Genomic DNA, 20660 nt, shown 5'->3' on the forward strand with positions numbered 1-20660 from the left:
CCGATGAAATGAATAAAGCAGCACATATGCTTAACTTCCACTTCATTCCTTCAGGGACTTTTTGGACCCCTAGTGCTCAGACTCCCTATCCTTGGGACAGGGAATAGCTTCTTTTCATGGGACAGCCTCTTTAACATGTAGAGGGGATGTCAGATCAACCCAATGTCCATAATGTTCATATATAGTAGGGTATATGAACATTATGTAGGGCATACCCTACTTGGGACCTTCACTCATGATCTATGTATGTAATACCTGGACAGCTAGTCATTTGAGTCCCAAGAGCTGCTGGGTGGCTAAGAAAAGGTTGACAACCCTTATAATGCTGATAATAGATGTTGCCATATTAACTAATCTTTTGCCTCATTTTGCATTCTTGCCTTCAGTCCTAATTTTCTTGGAAACCAAACCACAATTTACAGTTTGCTAAGTAATATTACATTGGACATTTCTATGGCTCTTTATGAATATTTATAGAGATTACTATTTTGTTACTGATTTTAAAAGCAAGTAAGACTTTCCATTAGTTGTCACTCAGGACTTAACCAGGGATTTGTGTGGAACATAAATGTATAATGTATGACTTGTACATTTTCATGGCCCCCATTGCTGCAGAGAAGCTCATTTCCCAGTAACACCTACCTCACTCCAGACTAGCATGGTGCCGAAGATGACCTGTAAGCCATCAAAGAAATTGTCTCCTATGATTATGACCGTGGCGCCTCCAGTTGTCCATCCTTCGCTGGGACTGATGGCTTTGATACATGGTGTAGCTGATTCACAAAAGACAATAAGTAGGGAGAAAGAGGGGATGCATTATTATACCGACCACTCAATACTTTATATAATAAGACATTAGCATTTTACATTTTAGATAGATAGATATAAGATAGATGATAGATATGAGAGAGAGAGATAGATAGATAGGAGATAGATAGATAGATAGATATGAGATAGATAGATAGATATATATGTGATAGATAGAAAGATAGATAGATAGGAGATAGATAGATAGATATGAGATAGATAGATAGATATGAGAGAGATTGATTAGATACATAGATAGATAGATAGATATAAGATAGATAGATAGATACATAGATAATAGATAGATAGATAAATGAGATAGATAGATAGATAGATAGATAGATAGATAGATAGATAGATATGAGATAGATAGATAGATAGAAAGATAGATAGGAGATAGATAGATAGATAGATATGAGATAGATAGATAGATAGATACATATGAGATAGATGATAGATATAGATATGAGATAGATAGATAGATATGAGATAGATAGATAGATATGAGATAGATAGATAGATATGGGATAGATAGATAGATAGGAGATAGATAGATAGATATGAGATAGATATGAGATAGATGATAGATATAGATATGAGATAGATAGATAGATATGAGATAGATGATAGATATAGATAATAGATATGAGATAGATAGATAGATATGGGATAGATAGATAGATAGGAGATAGATAGATAGATATGAGATAGATATGAGATAGATGATAGATATAGATATGAGATAGATAGATAGATATGAGATAGATGATAGATATAGATAATAGATATGAGATAGATAGATATTAGATAGATAGATAGATACATATGAGATAGATATGAGATAGATGATAGATATAGATATGAGATAGATAGATAGGAGATAGATAGATAGATAGATAGATAGATAGATAGATAGATAGATAGATAGATATGAGATAGATAGATAGATATGAGATAGATAGATAGATAGATAGATAGATATGAGATAGATGATAGATATAGATATGAGATAGATAGATAGATATGAGATAGATAGATAGATAGATAGATAGATAGATAGATAGATAGATAGATATGAGATAGATAGATAGATATGGGATAGATAGATAGGAGATAGATAGATAGATATGAGATAGATAGATATGAGATAGATAGATAGATAGATAGATAAGGGATAGATAGATAGATAGATAGATAGGAGATAGATAGATAGATATGAGATAGATAGATAGATAGGAGATAGATAGATAGATAGATAGATAGATAGATATGAGATAGATAGATATAGATATGAGATAGATAGATAGATAGATACATATGAGATAGATGATAGATATAGATATGAGATAGATAGATATGAGATAGATAGATAGATAGATAGATATGAGATAGATAGATATGAGATAGATATGAGATAGATAGATATGAGATAGATGATAGATATAGATAATAGATATGAGATAGATAGATATTAGATAGATATGAGATAGATAGATATGAGATAGATAGATAGATAGATAGATAGATAGATATGAGATAGATAGATATGAGACAGATAGATAGACACAGAAAGCAGATTTCTCTTTCTTACATACTACTCTTCAACTTTGCAATTTACCCTCTTATTCTCTCTCTAAGGCTGCCTGTCCACGGCATTGCAGTATCCCGCGGCGGAGATCTGCCGCAGGATCCCGCTGCCCGGGAGCAGAAGCCGGCAGATGGATCTCCGCTTTCAGCCTATCTGACAGATAGACTACCCGCGGAGTATCGCGGTAAATTCGCAACATGCTGCGAATTGCCGCCCGCGAGCGGAGAATCTCAATGATTCTCCGCTCATGGACAGGGGGCAAGCGCTCTCCATAGCAACACTATGGAGAGCTTTCACTGCGTTACCCACGGCCGGATTATCGCCGCGGGGAACGCAATTCAAACCAGCCTGTGGACAGGCAGCCTTAGAAGGGTCATAACAGAAAATTGAAATCTATGGCGCGGGCCCCTGGAGGCCCATGTGCTATACCATCGTATAGCGCATCCAGGATTTCCAATACTACGGTTATTTCAATATAGGACACCAGTATTGAGATATAGGACTGGATCAGTCTTCTTCATTACACCGTGTATACAGATTGACTTTAATAGATCCAAGTTCTGTCAGTTTCAAGCTCGGACAGAACTCAAACATTGAAATCGCCCGTGTGAATAAGCCCTGGAGGAACTGATTGGCAAAGTACTGTATATTAGAAAGTTGTAGAGTGTAAAACAAAAAAACCCCTTTAAACGTATCTGGTAGGATAAACTCTGAGCTGTGATGGGCTGCGATGACCAACAACGCCAATTTTTCCATCAGTCCGTTTTGATAAACGAGGCCTCCGGTAAGTTGTGTTTTCAGCCTCTTCTATAGAATTACGCTGTGGCAAAATATCCTGTTTTCTAGGACTAAATTGCGCCATCGCCGTTGCCAGTGCGGATGCAGAAGGAGTTTCTAATAATGTGTTACTTAGGCCCAGCGAGGCACAATCATTCTCCGGTAGTCGCCAGATAAATGTACCGCCGTGGTTTTTTTTTTTTTTGTTAAAACATCAGAGGAGAACCCCCTCCTCTTCAATCTGTGACAATAACATGATTACAGTCACAATTTAGCATAATAGTCCTGAATAGCTGATAGCGTATTGGAGAGTTAAAATGGAAATTATCAAGTAGCTCCTCTTTGTTAAAATAATGATCACTTCACAAATAAAAGCTTTTATCCCAAATGTACCGTGCAGCCGGAAAATGCAAATTCTAGCCGTGATGGCTGGCGCCGTTTATTAAATATTACCGTGCCCTGCCTGTTTAAGGACCCCTTCAGTGCGATGGCTTATGAAAGCCATGTAAATGTCATTTTGTCTCTCCTGCAGCTGATCTGGCATGTTAGCGTTCCTACAAGGCATCATCAAAGGCCACGAGCCCAGGGATTTGTTAGGCAAATACCGACAAGTGCTAAAAATCTAACAGATTAAGTGGTTTACATTTCATTTATAGGATGTGAACTTTGTCTAGAGGACATGTAATATTTACTGGTGGGCTTGAATGACGCAGACAGCCAGGCCGCGATGATAGGAAAATTAAAAGGGGCTTAGAGGGTAGAAAAAGAAGGGCCTCGGCTGTAAAGCTACGGAGTACAGAAATGATAAATAGAAAAGTCCTTTTTTTCCGGCATTAATGGGACTTCTTAAGTGGTGGATTAGCAGATAATCTGGATTGTTGCACATTCATAAAATAGTATCTTGAGCTCACATGTAAGGGCAGAGAACTATCAGACCCCAAGTCAAATGTTAATACTAATTATGCTAATTCTACTACTGTGTATCTTTAAGGAGGACCAGTCAGCCTTCCCATGGAATAATAGCAATTCTACAGCAGATTTTCGTAACCCTTTCCAATCCAATTTGTATCCTGGTCTTCCTAGGGGGCTTACTCTTTTTCTGCCGTTATACAACAGCGCTATATGCTGGCTAAAGCCAGTACTGCATGAAGTGACACGTTTGATAGGCTCCGACAGCAGAGAGGCTGGCAATATACAGTAAGAGAACCCTGACGATTGTCTTCCAAGATCGGAGCTGCACAGCCTTAAATCATAAAGTATTTAGAGGTCAGACAGTAGATTGGAAAGGGTTCAAAACTCATTGTACTGCTCCTCTGCTATTCCTCCTGCAAATGTATAAATAAATTGACAACTGGGTGTTACCCTCCCCCCTTGTTGATAGGATGTGTACCTACACACCTTATGAACAAGGGGAAGGGTAACGCCCAACTGTCAATTTATTCATACAATTCTAGGAGGAATAACAGAAGAATGGCACATTGAGTTCTAAGAAACACGGCTTGAGAATTGTTATTTCTTGAGGAGTACAAGTACTCCTTAAACAGATATGTCAGGAGAGGTGACAAACCCTCTTAATTAGTTATGTCTGCTTAAGGCCCTTTTACATGGGGCAACTGTTGTGCCCAAGTAACTCAACACAGGCGCAATCATCGCTCAGTGAATGGAGGTGGATCAGGGTGGAGGTCGTCCTGGTCCACCAGCCTCCATAGACAATCATTCACAGATGATTGACTGTCTGTCTACATTGGCCAATCATAGTTTAGTTTCTATGCCTGCATAATCCAAACGTCAAACGAAATATCGTTCATCATTCAAAACTTGCAGGCATTTACACTGAATGATCATTATGATGATATCATGATATCTATCTATCAAGTATCTATCTATCTATCTATCTATCTGTCTATCTCATATCTATCTATCTATCTATCTATCTATCTATCTCATATCTATCTATCAAGTATCTATCTATCTATCTATCTATCAAGTATCTATCTATCTATCTATCTATCTATCTATCTATCTCATATTTATCTATCTAATATCTATCTATATCTAATATATATTTATCTATCTATCTAATATCTTTCTATCTATTTAACTATCTGAGATCTATCTATCTAATATCTAGCTCGTATCTATCATCTATCTATCTATCTATCTATCTATCTAATATCTTCCTACCTATTTATCTATCTAATATCTATCTCATTATCTATATATCTTGTATCTATCTATCTATCTATCTATCTATCTATCTATCTATCTATCTATCATCTAGGCGATGTATAGGTGTGCATTAGAGATAAGCGAGCACGCTCGCATAAGCCAGCTACTTGAGCGAGCCTCGCTCTTCTCGAGTAACTTCTTGTCCGAGTGTGCTCAGGGTGGGGTGGGGGGGTGGTGGCGGTGGATAACCGGGGGGTAGCGGGGGAGAGAGCGAGATGGATCTCTCCCCCCCCCCACCCCACCCCCACCCCGCTCACCACTGCCGACCCCCCTAGCATGCTCGGACAAGAATGCAGTTACTTGAGAAGGCTCGCCCGAGTAACTGGCTTTCCCAAGAGTGCTCGCTCATCTCTAATGTGCATACTTTTAAAAAAATGGCTGCATATGTGTTAAAACAATAAAAGCCATCCAGCACTGCAGCCCCTACTGTCATCGCAGTCTTTGTTTCCGAACGGCTACCACATGTCATTCTCCTGGCATAATGGCTCCCAGAATCTGAGCTGTGATCCGGGAGATCGTCACGTGCCTGCCGTAGCTTCTGACTGGCAGCAGCGGTCAGGTGGCAGCAAAGACTGGGAGCACCGCGGGAGCTGCAGTGCTGGATCGCTGGGGAATGAATGCTGAGTACGGCTGCTTTTATTATTTTAACACATTTGCCAGCAAAAATCATCCACACCCAGACATCCCCTTTAATAAGGGGCAGATTATTGGATACTCTGGATTATCGGACGACCGTAGAAACAAATAAAACCCAAAATAAAATGTTAACATAAAATTTTTTCCGTCAAAAAGATTTTCAGAAAAATAATAAAACAAACATCAAACCGACAAACTTTACTTTTTATGTGAGGCATGCAGCCCTTTTTACAGTCGTATTTTCAAGAAACTCCATAAAACCTCCTCCACCTCGTACTTCTGAAGGATGTAGTTATTGCTATAAGATTATGTATTCCGGCGCTGATTCTCGGCACAGATAAAAATTTTAAAACTTTGCTATCAGCATCAGAATCACAAACAGAGAAACTGTATCTGGGAAGTGCCATGTGTAATTGGTTGTACCCAGTCCAATGATTGGTACTGCCAGCTCCACACATTTACTAATCACACTCAAGATGCAAGAGAAGACGACTTAGATCCTAAATAGACCTGCCAGAAATAACCCTGATTTCAAGGTTACTTTATAGAGTGAAATTCCTAACATTCGTCTCCTCCGTATGCAGGGAACGTGACTTAAAGGGGTTTTCAGCAAAAATACTATTGATGACCTATCTTTAGGATAGGTCATCAATAGTTGATCGGCTGGGGTCCATCCAGGGTCGTAACTAAAGGCTCAGGGACCCTGATGCAAAACGTGAGCTGGGCCCCCCCTCTATCTGTATCTGTACCCGTACCCATACCTAAACCATGCTGCACAGAGGCATAACTTGAAGCTTCTGGGTCCCAATGCAAAACCTGTAACAGGGCCCCCAACTATAATGCTTTAGTCATAGTACTGGGCTCCCTATATGGAGAAGAGAGGCCTTATGGGCCCCCTAAGACTCCTGGGCCCAGGTGCAACCGCATCCCCTGCACCTTCTATAGTTACACCCCTGGGTCCGTCGCTTGGGACCCCGAATGATTAGCTGATTGTGCGCCCTCTGACAGTGCCGCAATTACACAAGGGTCGGAGGAGAAGCAGCGGAAGTCTCTGCGCCAACCTCTGTGAAGTGGCCGGCGCTTGTAACTGCAAGTGCAGCTCTCATTGAAATGTATGCGTAACTATAGGGGATGAAGGGGATGCGGTTGCACCCGGGCCCAGGAGCCTTAGGGGGCCCATAAGGCCTCTCTTCTCCATATAGGGAGGCAGTACTATGAATAAAGCATTATAGTTGGGGGCCCTGTTACAGGTTTTGCATCGGGGCCCGGGAACCTCAAGTTACTCCTCTGGCAATGATTAGACACAAGTGGGAACGGCTCAATGAAAATCTATTTACTAATATGTAATATGCGGTGAAAATACGCCAGTGTGAATAAGCCTGAAGCGTTCATCAATTCCTGCTGTTTGCACCAAATTCTGACCCTCCCGTTAGCACCGTGCAAATGAGAACTGGATTCATCTGACCAAACGTTGATTTTCCACTGCTCAGTGATTTAATTTTTGTGTTCTTTTGCCCACCAGAGTCGCATCTTTCTTTTTCTGTTAGAAAGCAATGGCGCTGGAACTGATGAGTTTTGCAGTCAGACAACGTTGTATATAGCTGGCAGGTAGACAGAGAAGCGGTGCAGCCATCTTTGTTTGTCTCAGATTGATTGGAGGGTCACTTTAAAGGGACACTCCAGTGTTTTTTTTTCATTTATTCATTATGTAGCTACCCTCCCAGTATATACTCGTATATAAGTGCGCCAATGTTATCTTGGTTAGTTGTTTTATTCTGTCTGAAAGTCCCAGCCTCTTTTTCCTCAGATGGTCTTGTGATCTCAATTCTGACCAACTCAGATCTACTTGGGGTTAGGAATTTATTTTTTAGTTGTGGCCACACAGCTCCTGTCACACAGTTATAATAGAGGAGATCAACGTTCATCCGCCTGACTGTATAGTTATGGTTTCTCTATCTTCTATATTCTTATAACTCTTCCTCCAGCAGGCAGTATAGTATAGCCTCAGCTAATGCATCATGGGATAGGTGTGAAACTGAAAGTAAAAAAAATCTCTCTCCAGATGGTGCCTGGTAAGCATCAGACAGGGGGCTGCACTAGAGGGAAGTTACCGGAATACACAGAATGCACAATCAAGTAAGGGGGGCAGGGATAAATATATGTGTTTTCATTGGAGTGGCCTTTTAACTCTTGGCTGTGCTTAGTAGGTATGTCCATGGGGGAGTCGGAGAACAAAAAGCACTTAAACTGAATGAAGTCTGCTAACTTATGTGAATAAACCGTTTGCATCTCTAGGCTCATTTACCAGGAGCTGCGGAGTCATGATGGGAAGCTCTTAACCCTTTCCAATCCACTGTCTGACGTCTGAAGACATTCTGATTAAAGGCTGTACAGCTCTGATGTCGGAAAACGTCCGGCAGGGTATTCTTACTGTATATTACTGACCGCTCTGTTGTTGGGGGCCTCTCCAGCATGTCCCATACCACAGTACTGACTCTAGCCAGCAGATGGCGCCATTGTATAATGACAGAAAGAGAGAGCCCCCTAGGAAACCCTGAATCCAAAATTGGATTGCAAAGGGTTAATCTTTCCCATTGTTGTAATCTACAGTATTAATCTGCAGACACAGTAGGATGATATTCTGCATACATATCATCTTCTGTCTAATAAAGGAGAAACAAAAGAAAAAAATAGTTAATGACCCTCCCTGCACACACCTGTTCATGTAAACTCAGAGCAGCAACGTCTGGCGCTCAGGGCACCGTGGCATCCGACTAGTAGCCGGAGACGCATCGTACACTGAGCGGAAGATTTAAAACTGTTTAAACGGCTGAGGGCTAAATTTAGAATGACGGATCCTGTCTGTTTCCTTTTTGTATCTTGTTTGCTACATGATTGCCTGAACACTACCGGCAGCGAGGGCAGCAACTCATCACAAAGACTTTCTTTCCTCATTCACTAAATGACTCTTTCTGCCACAAAGTTGCCAAAGCTATTACAAGCATTATATCTGGATATCAGCAAATCCATAGTAAGTCTTTATGAGAATAGTCCATTTTCTAAGTGTGAGCCATCATATAATAATATTTCTGTTTCTCCACTTATAGGGGCACTGACTTTGCAAACAACCTAAGCTCATGTTTGTGTTAGTTCCACCTTTTCTGTAATATACTTGCATTAAAAAAGTTGTTGCTTTACCACCGTAAATCATGTTTGAAGCGACTGCCACTAGGGGTCTCCTATCCAGCTTCTCTGCAATCCACTGTCTGTCATTAGGTATAGAGATTCTGTAGTAATAAGGACACTGGGATGTTTCCATAGGCATTCAGATACTGCTTCACTGCTGATTGGACAAAAGACATGTGCAATGTAGCATAAGAAGTAAGAAAGAGCAGGACAGTGAACTACTGGCAGAATGCTAGGCTTGCTACATGCACCCTCTCTGAAAGTGGATTGCAAACAGCAGAGCAACAGAAAAATAGAGAAGGTCACCTGAAAATCAGAATTTACAGAAATGAAACAGTGCAAACAGCAGCAAATGAGAGGCGGGTTAGGAGAACCTCGTCTATTTTAGAAAACTTGTTGAAAATAGTCTTAGTGTCCTATTTTTGGTGATTCTTGGTCAAGAATTGCCCATCATTTTCTATTGGAGCATGCCAAAAACGGATTGCACTTGCAAACTATACAAGTGAAATGTGAGTGCAATCCATTTTTAAAGCATTTTACTATTGGAATCACATGCAAATTTTTCATATGCAGGAAAAATAGATGCAAAGTGACGGAAATTGACCTGCGGAGTGGATTTCGGATTCGTAGCATGTTGATAATAGCACTGGATTTGGGATGGATTTACTGCGTACATTTGCTATAGACTTCAATACAGAGGTTGAAATCTGCAACAGTAGCTGTTTGCTCTACTGGTACACTTGTGCACTGAGTGTATTTATGCAGACAGCAGAGCATTCTCACTGCAATGGCAAGCCTTGGGTATTACAGGTGAAGTTTGCATTGGAGTGAATAGACACTTTGCCTGTAATACCAAGAATGGCCACTGCAGTTAAAACAGAGCTGTCTGCTTCCTGCAAAAATTATCTCAGTACATTACCACACTGGGTCTGGCAAGCAGTTGATCTACCAATAGGCCATTAATAGTTTACAACTGGATAGCCCCTTTAAGGGGGAAATTTGTTAAGACCAAAGTTTCATATAGTGGTCTTAATATAATCTCGCTGGAGTAAGATTTGTCTGATGTATGAAGAGGTGCATGCCTCTTCATAGATTAGGCACATCTTAGGTAGTCAGTCTACAACACAGAAATCTACAGCTGTTACAGGCTGCAGGGGGTGACTTGTAAGATACGGATTGCTAAAGCTGGAGACTGACAGAGCACTGAAGATTAAAAGAACAATGTTCTGCAGGCAACAGAAACCGATACCAGGGGTTTTAGTTCTGTCAAACTGGATAACAGGCTGGACCCTACATCTGGATGTCAACATGGTTCTGTGGAACCATAGTTGAGGAAAGGTCCTGACTCTGTAGGAGTCCGAGTTGGTCACAGCTAGTTTTCTCATGCAACGTAAGTGAGTCTGGCCTCACGTAAGTGAGGCCGGCCTAACTAAAAGCCAAGTAGTGTGCACAGTGCACACTAAAAGTGACTTGTGATTGACTATGTGTAGGAAAACTAAACACTATTAGGTCAAACACTAGTAATTGCAAGAACTGTGACTGTGAGTTTGACCAGAATCGAGTCTATTGAACCATAATATTGGAGGCTTTAACATGCCTCCCTTTTTACATGGAATCACTGTATTGGATGTAACCACTGATATAGGTACAGAGACCGGCAGATCACCCAGGTACCGGCTGTTAAGGGAATAGCGTTGCACATGATCAACTGGTGCCTTAGGAATGAACAAAACAAGACCATAAAAATAATTTTAGAGGTGATTCATTCTGGTTTTCTGGTTACAAAACTGAGGAAGAGTTGATGCCAAAATGTTAGAGGAATGGCGGACAGGCGCCTCACTTTATTACAGTAATGCTGGGAAACAATGGTAGCACAGTCATATAACTGAGGCTTCAGATAAGCAGCATATACACTATATGCACAAAAGTATTTGAACACTGCATGTTTTTCAGAAAAAGTGCTTTATTCTTCTATTTAGTGACGTGTCGGCCCTCCTTTTGCTTGTATTACAGAGGCAACAAGTCGAGGAATACTTCCCACAAGTTCTCTAAGTCTGGGCAGGAGTAGCTCGCCATTCCTCATGCCAGGCTGTGAGAAGAGATTGTTGTGGGTGGTGGTGTCGTACCCGTCGCTCCAGTTCGTCCCACAGTGCTTGAATGGATGAATGAATAGTTATTACAAGATGAGCAGCTTTTTTATATTACCCATGCCCTTCCCAGCATACTGTTCGGCAAAGTCAGTATTTGCATATTTGCTGATTTTCTGCAGTGTCCAAATACTTTTGTCCATATAGTGTATTACAGGCAATATTTATAAGGATAGACACCAAAAATTAGGTTCAAATTATATAAGAGGATTTCCAATCCAATATTAACAATTTTCTCTTTTGTTCTAGTCTTATCTGACTCTGCCCAAAACTAATCTGCCACAAATGGGACACATTTCTGGAGGCTCGGTAATAGAATAAAACACCAGACCACCAGGTACCGCATAATCTCCTCTTCTATCCCTCATCGTAAAGGAAGAGCATGTTCCTGTAGACCACCAGGAAATCATTGTTAACCCCTTTTGCAACACAAAACCGTGAGGTGATCATGTATCAACCCCCTTTCTTTACCCTAGATGACCTGGGAAGGGAGCATTACTTTGGGCCACTAATGAAGGAAATACTAACCTCTCTTGTGCCCTAGACCATCAGCAAATAAACTATCTATCTATCTATCTATCTATCTATCTATCTCATATCTATCTATCTATCTACAGTATCTATCTATCCCATATGTATCTATCTATCTCATATCTATCTATATATCTATCTATCTGTCTCAGATCTATCTATCTCTTATCTATCTATCTCTTATCTATCTATCTATCTATCTATCTATCTATCTATCTATCTATCTATCTATCTATCTATCCATCCATCTATCTCATATCTATCTATCTCTTATCTATCTATCTACCTCATATCTCTCTCATATCTATCTATCTATCTATCTCATATCTATCTTTTATCTATCTATCTACCTCATATCTCTCTCATATCTATCTATCTCAGATCTATCTATCTCATATCTATCTATCTATCTATCTATCTGTCTCAGATCTATCTATCTTATATCTATCTCATATCTATCTATCTATCTCATATCTATCTATCTATCTCATATCTATCTATCTATCTATCTATCTATCTCATATCTATCTATCTATCTATCTATCTATCTAAATATCTATCTCATATCTATCTATCTCATATCTATCTATCTATCTCATATCTATCTATCTATCTATCTATCTATCTATCTATCTATCTATCTATCTATCTATCTCATATCTATCCATGTATCTTATATCTATCTATCTCATATCTATCTATCTCACATCTATCTATCTCATATCTATCTATCTCATATCTATCTATCTATCTCATATCTATCCATGTATCTTATATCTATCTATCTCATATCTATCTATCTCACATCTATCTATCTCATATCTATCTATCTCATATCTATCTATCTATCTATCTATCTATCTATCTATCTATCTACCTCATATCTCTCTCATATCTATCTATCTATCTCAGATCTATCTATCTATCTCATATCTATCTATCCATCTATCTATCTATCTGTCTCAGATCTATCTATCTTATATCTATCTCATATCTATCTATCTATCTATCTATCTCATATCTATCTATCTTATATCTATCTATCTATCTATCTATCTCATATCTATCTATCTCATATCTATCTATCTCATATCTATCTATTTCATATCTATCTATCTATCTATCTCATATCTATCTATCTATCTCATATCTATCTATGTATCTTATATCTATCTATCTCATATCTATGTATCTCACATCTATCTATCTCATATCTATCTATCTATCTATCTATCTCATATCTATCTATCTATCTATCTATCTCATATCTATCTATCTCATATCTATCTATCTATCTTATATCTATCTATCTCATATCTATCTATCTATCTATCTATCTATCTATCTATCTATCTATCTATCTATCTATCTATCTCATATCTATCTATCTATCTTATATCTATCTATCTCATATCTATCTATCTATCTATCTATCTATCTCATATCTATCTATCTATCTATCTATCTATCTATCTATCTATCTATCTATCTATCTCATATCTATCTATCTATCTATCTATCTATCTATCTCATATCTATCTATCTATCTATCTATCTATCTATCTATCTCATATCTATCTATCTATCTATCTATCTATCTATCTATCTTATATCTTTAAAAAAATAGTGGGGCATATTTACATACGCTGCTGTGTACCAGTGTAAATTATAGTAAATTTGTCAGGCCCACGAAGCCCCCCATTTTTTTGTCTTGTCACGCCTACTTTTAAAAACGTTAAACTGCCACAAGTTGCAAAATGTCTATGCCGTAGTCTATCTGCCTCTGATTTTTTGTGCACGTGGATTTCAAATTCGCATGTGAAACAAACGAGTGACGTCACTTCTTGATATGGATTCCACGCTGTAGCCATGCTGGAAATTCCATACACCGATTTGCCCATTGAAAAGGACTAAATCCGTATATGGGTCTGTGGCCATATATTTGCACAACAGAAATTCGTGCCCTCGTTTTTTTAGAGGTAAAGCCTACATGTTGGACTCAACCGCGTGAACATATCCGTACTAAAGGGTTTGTATCCAGATTGTTTTCGCCGCAGCGTATCAGCCAGTTCACTATAGTCATATGAGGATGGAAAACCTTTTTTCCAGGATGTACACGAAAAGTTTCATAAATAATAAAAAAAAATCTCCTTATGTAACCCGCACCTTCTGGGGCCCTTCCGATATGTCTTGAGTCATATGACAATTGATTGGTAGTGACAGATGATAGCAAACAGAAATATTTTCCATGTTTCTGAGATAATTCTGTTTATCCTTCAAACACATTCATCCAAGAGTCAGAAATGGCGTAAGCCTTTTAACCGTTTCAGAGCAGTACTAGGAGGCCGAGGAGCCGACTGCCAAGGCTGAATAGGGAAAGTCTTGAATCCTCAGCTATAGGCACAAGATATTGACCGAGTCTTACAGAAATAGATAGGGGCCCAGCTCGTAAATGAACAGCCCTCCTGCAAAGTGCTGCGTGTGTTAATCTTGGCCTCTGTCTTGTCTTTCACAGGCATTGATTCTGAGCTCTGGATTATCCAGATGGTCATAGAAGATTCCTTGTGATAGGATTAACCCGCTCTCCAATCCATCTGGTACCCTTGTCGCAAACTACAGGGGGCCTCCGTAATGATATGGCCGTACTACCGAAAGCTTAAATCTACACTTCTTTCATTAGTTCAAGCTTATAAAAATGGTGAGAATATTTTAATTTGCACTATAATGGTCAAGACCGGGATATAATTATATTCTATTACATACACACTATAGCGTTATCTATTAGAATATACGCAATGTTCTCTATTAAGTTTGTGGTTTTTTATTTATTTTAGTAGTTACCATCCAAGCCCAGTTCATCCTGCTTAATAAATAGGATTGTAATGCTAATATTGGTGGAGTTTTAGGAGATTTTTTTTCCAACAAACAGCGCCACCCCTATCCATGTGCTGTGTCTGGTATTGCAGCTCAGTCCATTTATAAAAACGCTCAAAAATAGGCAACTGTGTGGCTGGAAAACAGTTTACCATATGTGCCTATCCTGTCTGAGTCTCCCCACCCGTCCAGAAGAGTTATGAAGGTAGTTATATTACACACCTTAGGCCCAATGCACGCAGGTGGATTTTTGGTGCGGAGTCCGGAGCGGGCGTCTGCCCCTGGATGCCGCAGTAGTAATCCTCCATAGCCTGCTATGGAAAAAAGATTTTTTAATGGACATGGGCAGAAACCAATTGCGGTTTCTACTCACAGATGGAAAATCGCAGCATGCTCCATTTTCTTGCAGTTCCCGCGCGGACGGCTTCCATTGACAGGCCGCAGATTTCGTGGGAAAAGCAGGGGTTAAAAAAAAAAAATCTGTATTGCGTATGTTGGATGGCGAACCGCCCAGACCATCCGCAGAACAGAGAACCCGGAAGAATAGAGGTCTGCGCAGACACCACCGCCTGCACACACAGGTACGGAGGGTCACCTGCTGCAGTCATGACTGGAATCCGTGCGTGCCGTGTGCATGAGGCCTTACAGAGACTCTTTAGATGGGAGAATATGAGAAAGAAGAGGGGTCTTATCATGCCTCCCAACCCTCTAGATTCCAGTGGAACAGTCCCGATTTCCGCTGTCCCGGGAAGCATGCAGAGTTCTAATTTCTGCTGTACCTGTGTGTCCAGAACAGAGATACAATTGACGACAATCAGCGTCTTACACAATAGAGGACAAACTTTTAAAGGCTGCCTGTCCACGGGCGTTGCTGTATCCGCTGCGGAAGCCGCCACCTGGGAGCAGGAGCCGGAAGACGGATCTCCGCTGTCAGCCTATCTTCAAATGCTTCGAACTGGCACCCGCGAGTGGAGAATCACAATGATTCTCCGCTCGTGGACAGGGGACCGACACTTTCCATAGCAACACTATGGAAAGCTTCAGACAACCTCATTCGCCAGCAATTTACCGCCGGTGGAATCACGCCCGTGGACAGGAGCCCTAACTCCTGCTGTTGCAGTTCAAATAACAATTCAGTGCAGGGCATAGCCTGGGTAAGTGTAACAATATTTCTCTTCTGCCAGCCGAAGTTTCGGGCTGCAGGGAAAGCTGTGAACTGCAAGAGGCAAAGAGTGGCATTATTACTTTAAGGGGGCACAGGACAGCATTATTGCTTTGGGTGGCATTGTAACTTTTAGGGGCACAGAAGGGCACTAATGCTTTAAGGAGGCACATTACTTTGAGGGAGCACAGAGTGGCACTGTAGCACAGAAAAGCATTATTACTTTGAGTGGGTATAGATACTTTGAGGGTGCACAGAGGGGCATTATTACTTTGAGGAGGCACAGAAGCATTATCACTTTGAGGTGGCATTGCTACATTTTGGGGGGCAAGGAAGGGCACTAATACTTTATTATTTTGAGAGGCACAGAGTGGTACCATAGCTCAAAAGAGCATTAATACTTTGGGGTACACAGTGGGCAACTTTACTTTTAGGGGGTACAGAAGGGCATTATTGCTTTGATGGGGCACAAGGTAGCATTATTGCTTTGGGTGGCATTGTTACTTTTACGGGCACAGAAGGGCACTAATGCTTTAAGGAGGCACATTACTTTGAGGGAGCACAGAGTGGCACTGTAGCACAAAAAAGCATTATTACTTTGAGGGGACACAGTGGGTATAGGTACTTTGAGGGGGCGCAGGGGGCATTATTACTTTGAGGTAGCATTTTCTGCTGTAAATTTATTTTTTAAGGCATATGCCAAATTTATAATGCGTGGTAACGACCTCTTTGTCTTTACTATGAGTTTCCATTAATATATCTCATATGCAGCAATGAATCCAAGCAAAAACATCTAAATTCACTTTAGTAAAAACTGCCTAAACTGACTTTTTAAGATGCCATGAAGAAAGAGCACGACACCCAAATAAAATGACACCAGGCATGCTCAGAAACAGTTGGTAGATGACCTCAGTGGGACTGCAAGCAGTCATCTGTCATCCGCTAACACATCTGTGGTGCCAAACTGCAGCAGCTGCCCACATGTGCGGATCGCTTGGTCGTGCCAGCATTGTTCCCGATGGGTTCAGGTACTTCTTGATATCCTCCACATTATCTCTAATTCTACAAATGTACTAAATAACACCAATGTAGATGAAATAATATGACAAACCTTATTTTGATGCAGTTGTGATTCCAAAAAATGTTCAAAAATACTCAACAAGGACAATAAAAAATACATTTTTGGAAGACTATATCATGTATATAGGACCTATCCCTGCAGGCAAGCTTGCACTTTTATGACAATATCACTTAGCACAAACTAGACATATGGTATACATTACGAGGATAGTATGTATATAGACTAGTAATGTTTCCGGGCACACTTACACGTAGGGCGTGTATGATAAAGACACAAATAAACACATGTGGCTGATGTAGAAATGGTCTCATTTTAGTTTCTGGGTGGATCCAGAACATGATTCCAACTTATACACAGACCCCAAGAGACTCCAGGCTGGAGTCCAAAAAATGTTTTTCACCATTCTGTTTTTCCATTATCCTATGTTTCCAGTGGTGTTAAAGCCCTCTGGGCTTAAGCAAAGATAGGTTTGCTGCAATGCTGTCACCGAGCAAGCAGCAATACTATCATCTGCTAAAATCTCCAACTATAAAAAATGAAGGTTACAGCTGGCTGTCACTTCTAAGGGAACAAAAAATATTCTGTTTGGGTCAAAAGAGCTTTTTTAAAGTGCACCAGACCCCAGCGCATAATGGAAGAAGTCATTTGCAGAGCCAAGCAAATATTCATGGGTATAGAAATCTATCGAGAAGGACCAAAGTAGATGGATCATGAGTAGAGATGAGTGAGTATACCCGCTAAGGCACATTACTCGAGCGAGTAGTGCCTTAGCCGAGTATCTCCCCGCTCGTCTCTAAAGATTCGGGGGCCGGCAGGGGGCGGGGAGCGGCGGAGGAGAGCAGGGAGGAACGGAGGGGAGATCTCTCTCTCCCTCTCCCCCCCCCCCCCCGCTCCACCCCACTCCCTGCCGAAATATTGTCCGTTGACTAATTAGGAGGTGTGTAGTTCTTTGACAGATGTATATTTGAAATTTTGAACCCTCCTGAATGCACGCTTATTGGTTGCCGAAACCATTGAATGCACATAAATGTGAGTGGTGAACACTTGGTGCTCTTGGAGGCCGGGACCACATAGTTTTACGTCGAAGGTCAGAGCAGCGAGACCGCAAAAGTCAACAGGGACTGTTCAGTTGTGGATCACTTGCACATATTTATGTGTTTTCGGGAACCAATGAGCATTGAGTATAGAAGGGCCAAATGTTGAAAAGAAGGCAGGAGCCAATCAGTATTCGGTTGGAGGCACAAGCCGAACAAGTACACCTCCCTGCAAAGTTGTTGACTAGTTGTTGAAAGACAACGATTACCTGTTTACACCAGATGATAATTCATCAACTAGCGATTATTTTTCGGCGAGCTGAAACAAAGTGACTAGTGAACAAATTCTGTTTCATCACCCGTTTGGTGGCTGTGTTCACAGAGAACAACTGTCGCTTACATTCACTCTATCAAGCGATTATTCAGATGATAGTTGTCCCATGTACAGCCACCCAAAAAATCTCAACTTATGTGACATCATCACCATGGGTGCGGTGATGTCACTAGTTTAATGCATTTGGGATATGCTGCAAAGGAACTCAAATCGAGAGTTAGGACTTGTTCACATGAGTGATGAGGGTTTCATTTTTTCTTCTCCATTTGAGAAGGAAATATATGTGCATGTAGGTAGAAAATACGGATATGTATATATATTGTTATATGTCTTTCTTTTTTATATGTATGCTAATTCTATGCAATGCTATAATGGAAAAAAAACTTAATATGGACCTTACTGAAGCTTGATTAGATATTATGCCAAGGCTTTGCAAGGCCGAGAGAGGACCGCGTTCTTAGCTGTTTTCCCAGAAGCGCCTTATCTAGATAACGATTGCTTATGTGCCTAACACTGCCTCAGGCGGAACTGCGGACATCACATATATGGTGCGGTGGATTTGAGCCAATAAGACAGTTACACACTTCTAATGACGTGATAAGGGGTATAAAGCCTCATGTAATCAATAATAAAGTGCACAGTTACTCCCCATGTGAGGAACTATACCAGACCTCCGTGTGTGGTGTTTTCTTCTTTACCGCTGGCAACGGGGCATTGGGGTGGGCCTGATTGGTGCTGTAAGCGGTGTTACCCTGACACATTCGAGGAACAGGAAAAAGGCAACCTCTGGCCAAACAGAACCGTCATATGACAGAACCAACCTGTGCCAATGAACTCCATTGATATCATGAAATCCATTTGGTTTCCGTAAGGCTGGCATTTTGCAGGATTCAACAGAATCCTGCAAAATTTCGTCCTGTTTTTAGCAGAAATTAGAAGTGGAGGTTCCATTGATGTGCACAAACTAGAGATGAGCGAGCATACTCGCTAAGGGCAATTACTCGATCGAGCATTGCCCTTCGCGAGTACCTGCCCGCTCGGAAAAAAAGATTCGGCTGCCGGCGGGGGAGAGCGGGGAGGAACGGAGGGGAGATCTCTCTCTCCCTCTCCCCCCCCCCCCCCCGCTACCCCCTGCTCACTGCCGCAACTCACCTGTCACCCGCGCCGGCAGCCGAACCTTTTCTTCCGAGCGGGTAGATACTCGCTAAGGACAATGCTCGATCGAGTAATTGTCCTTAGCGAGTATGCTCGCTCATCTCTAGTACAAACCCTTATAAATCAGAATAGGACAAGGACATGCCCTAATCATACCCTAACATGACCCACTTGAGTTGACATGTTGTGATCTCACCTAGCACCCACGTCAAAAATATTTTTTAAGCTGGCCATTAAAAATCCATTGTGTTGTTTAATATGAAAATTTGGATAGTCTGAATGTAAAGAGGCAGTAAATAGTACGGGAGGGTCTCGTGATGGGTCAGTATTGATATCCAAGAAAAACATTGCTCCCAGTAATTCAAAAAGTTAAGGCAATTTACATATCTACATTATTGAACTGTAGATACTTACTAGACACAAGATCAGGCAAAAGACGATTTATATAATTATCAAGGGTCCAAATGGACCCAATGCCCCAAAATAATAACTTAGAACAAAAAGTTAAAAAAAAATTAAAAGAAACAAATGATAGCTCGATCTTCCAACAAAGGGCCAACACATGTCCGCGTTCTGCCTACTGAATTCTATTTTATCTTATTACTTTGGATGCCACCAGAAGAAAAGATTTGTCTGATGTAAATGTATTAAAATTGAACGCATAGATAAAGAAATCCACACAAGCAGAAGGCAGAGCGAAATAAATTGAACCGGCCATTTAAAAAGAGGAACATTTAACATCTTGTCAGTCTCCTCTCTGCCTGCCAGGACCTCTTGAGTCTGCTCGCTTTCATTTGCATAAACACTGGGAGAGAGTTCAGCGTAGCTGCTAGCACTAATGGTACATAAAGTAATTTAGTCACTTCTCCCCGGAATGCTGTCAGGGTGACGAGTTCCCCTGCTTTCCCTTGTAGCATATTCAATCATTGAATAATAATGTAGTGCAGCCGGCAGCTTGGAGGGGTCCTGCACTATCCCTGGATGAGACTAAAGTCTATGGGATGAGATTCGTATGCTTCCCTTGGTGTAAATGAGCACTGTGATTTGGAGCACTTACAGAATTTGATTAGACTTTACAAAAAAATCCAAATATACCTGGAACTTCACAGGGAAAAGCAA

The 20660-nt window shown here is 40.7% G+C and overlaps 1 protein-coding gene across 2 annotated transcripts in view; it reads right to left on the reverse strand.

Moving 5' to 3' along the window:
* EBF1 (EBF transcription factor 1) overlaps nucleotides 1-20660 on the reverse strand; it is a 368977-nt gene that overhangs the window by 56729 nt on the left and 291588 nt on the right. For both annotated transcript variants that reach the window (XM_066590478.1, XM_066590477.1), the window contains exon 9: nucleotides 643-773. In XM_066590478.1, coding sequence (XP_066446575.1) covers nucleotides 643-773 — 131 coding nt within the window. The remainder of the gene's footprint in view (nucleotides 1-642; nucleotides 774-20660) is intronic.

This window comes from Eleutherodactylus coqui, chromosome 2 (genome assembly GCF_035609145.1).
Source record: "Eleutherodactylus coqui strain aEleCoq1 chromosome 2, aEleCoq1.hap1, whole genome shotgun sequence".
Classification (NCBI taxonomy): Eukaryota; Metazoa; Chordata; class Amphibia; order Anura; family Eleutherodactylidae; genus Eleutherodactylus; species Eleutherodactylus coqui.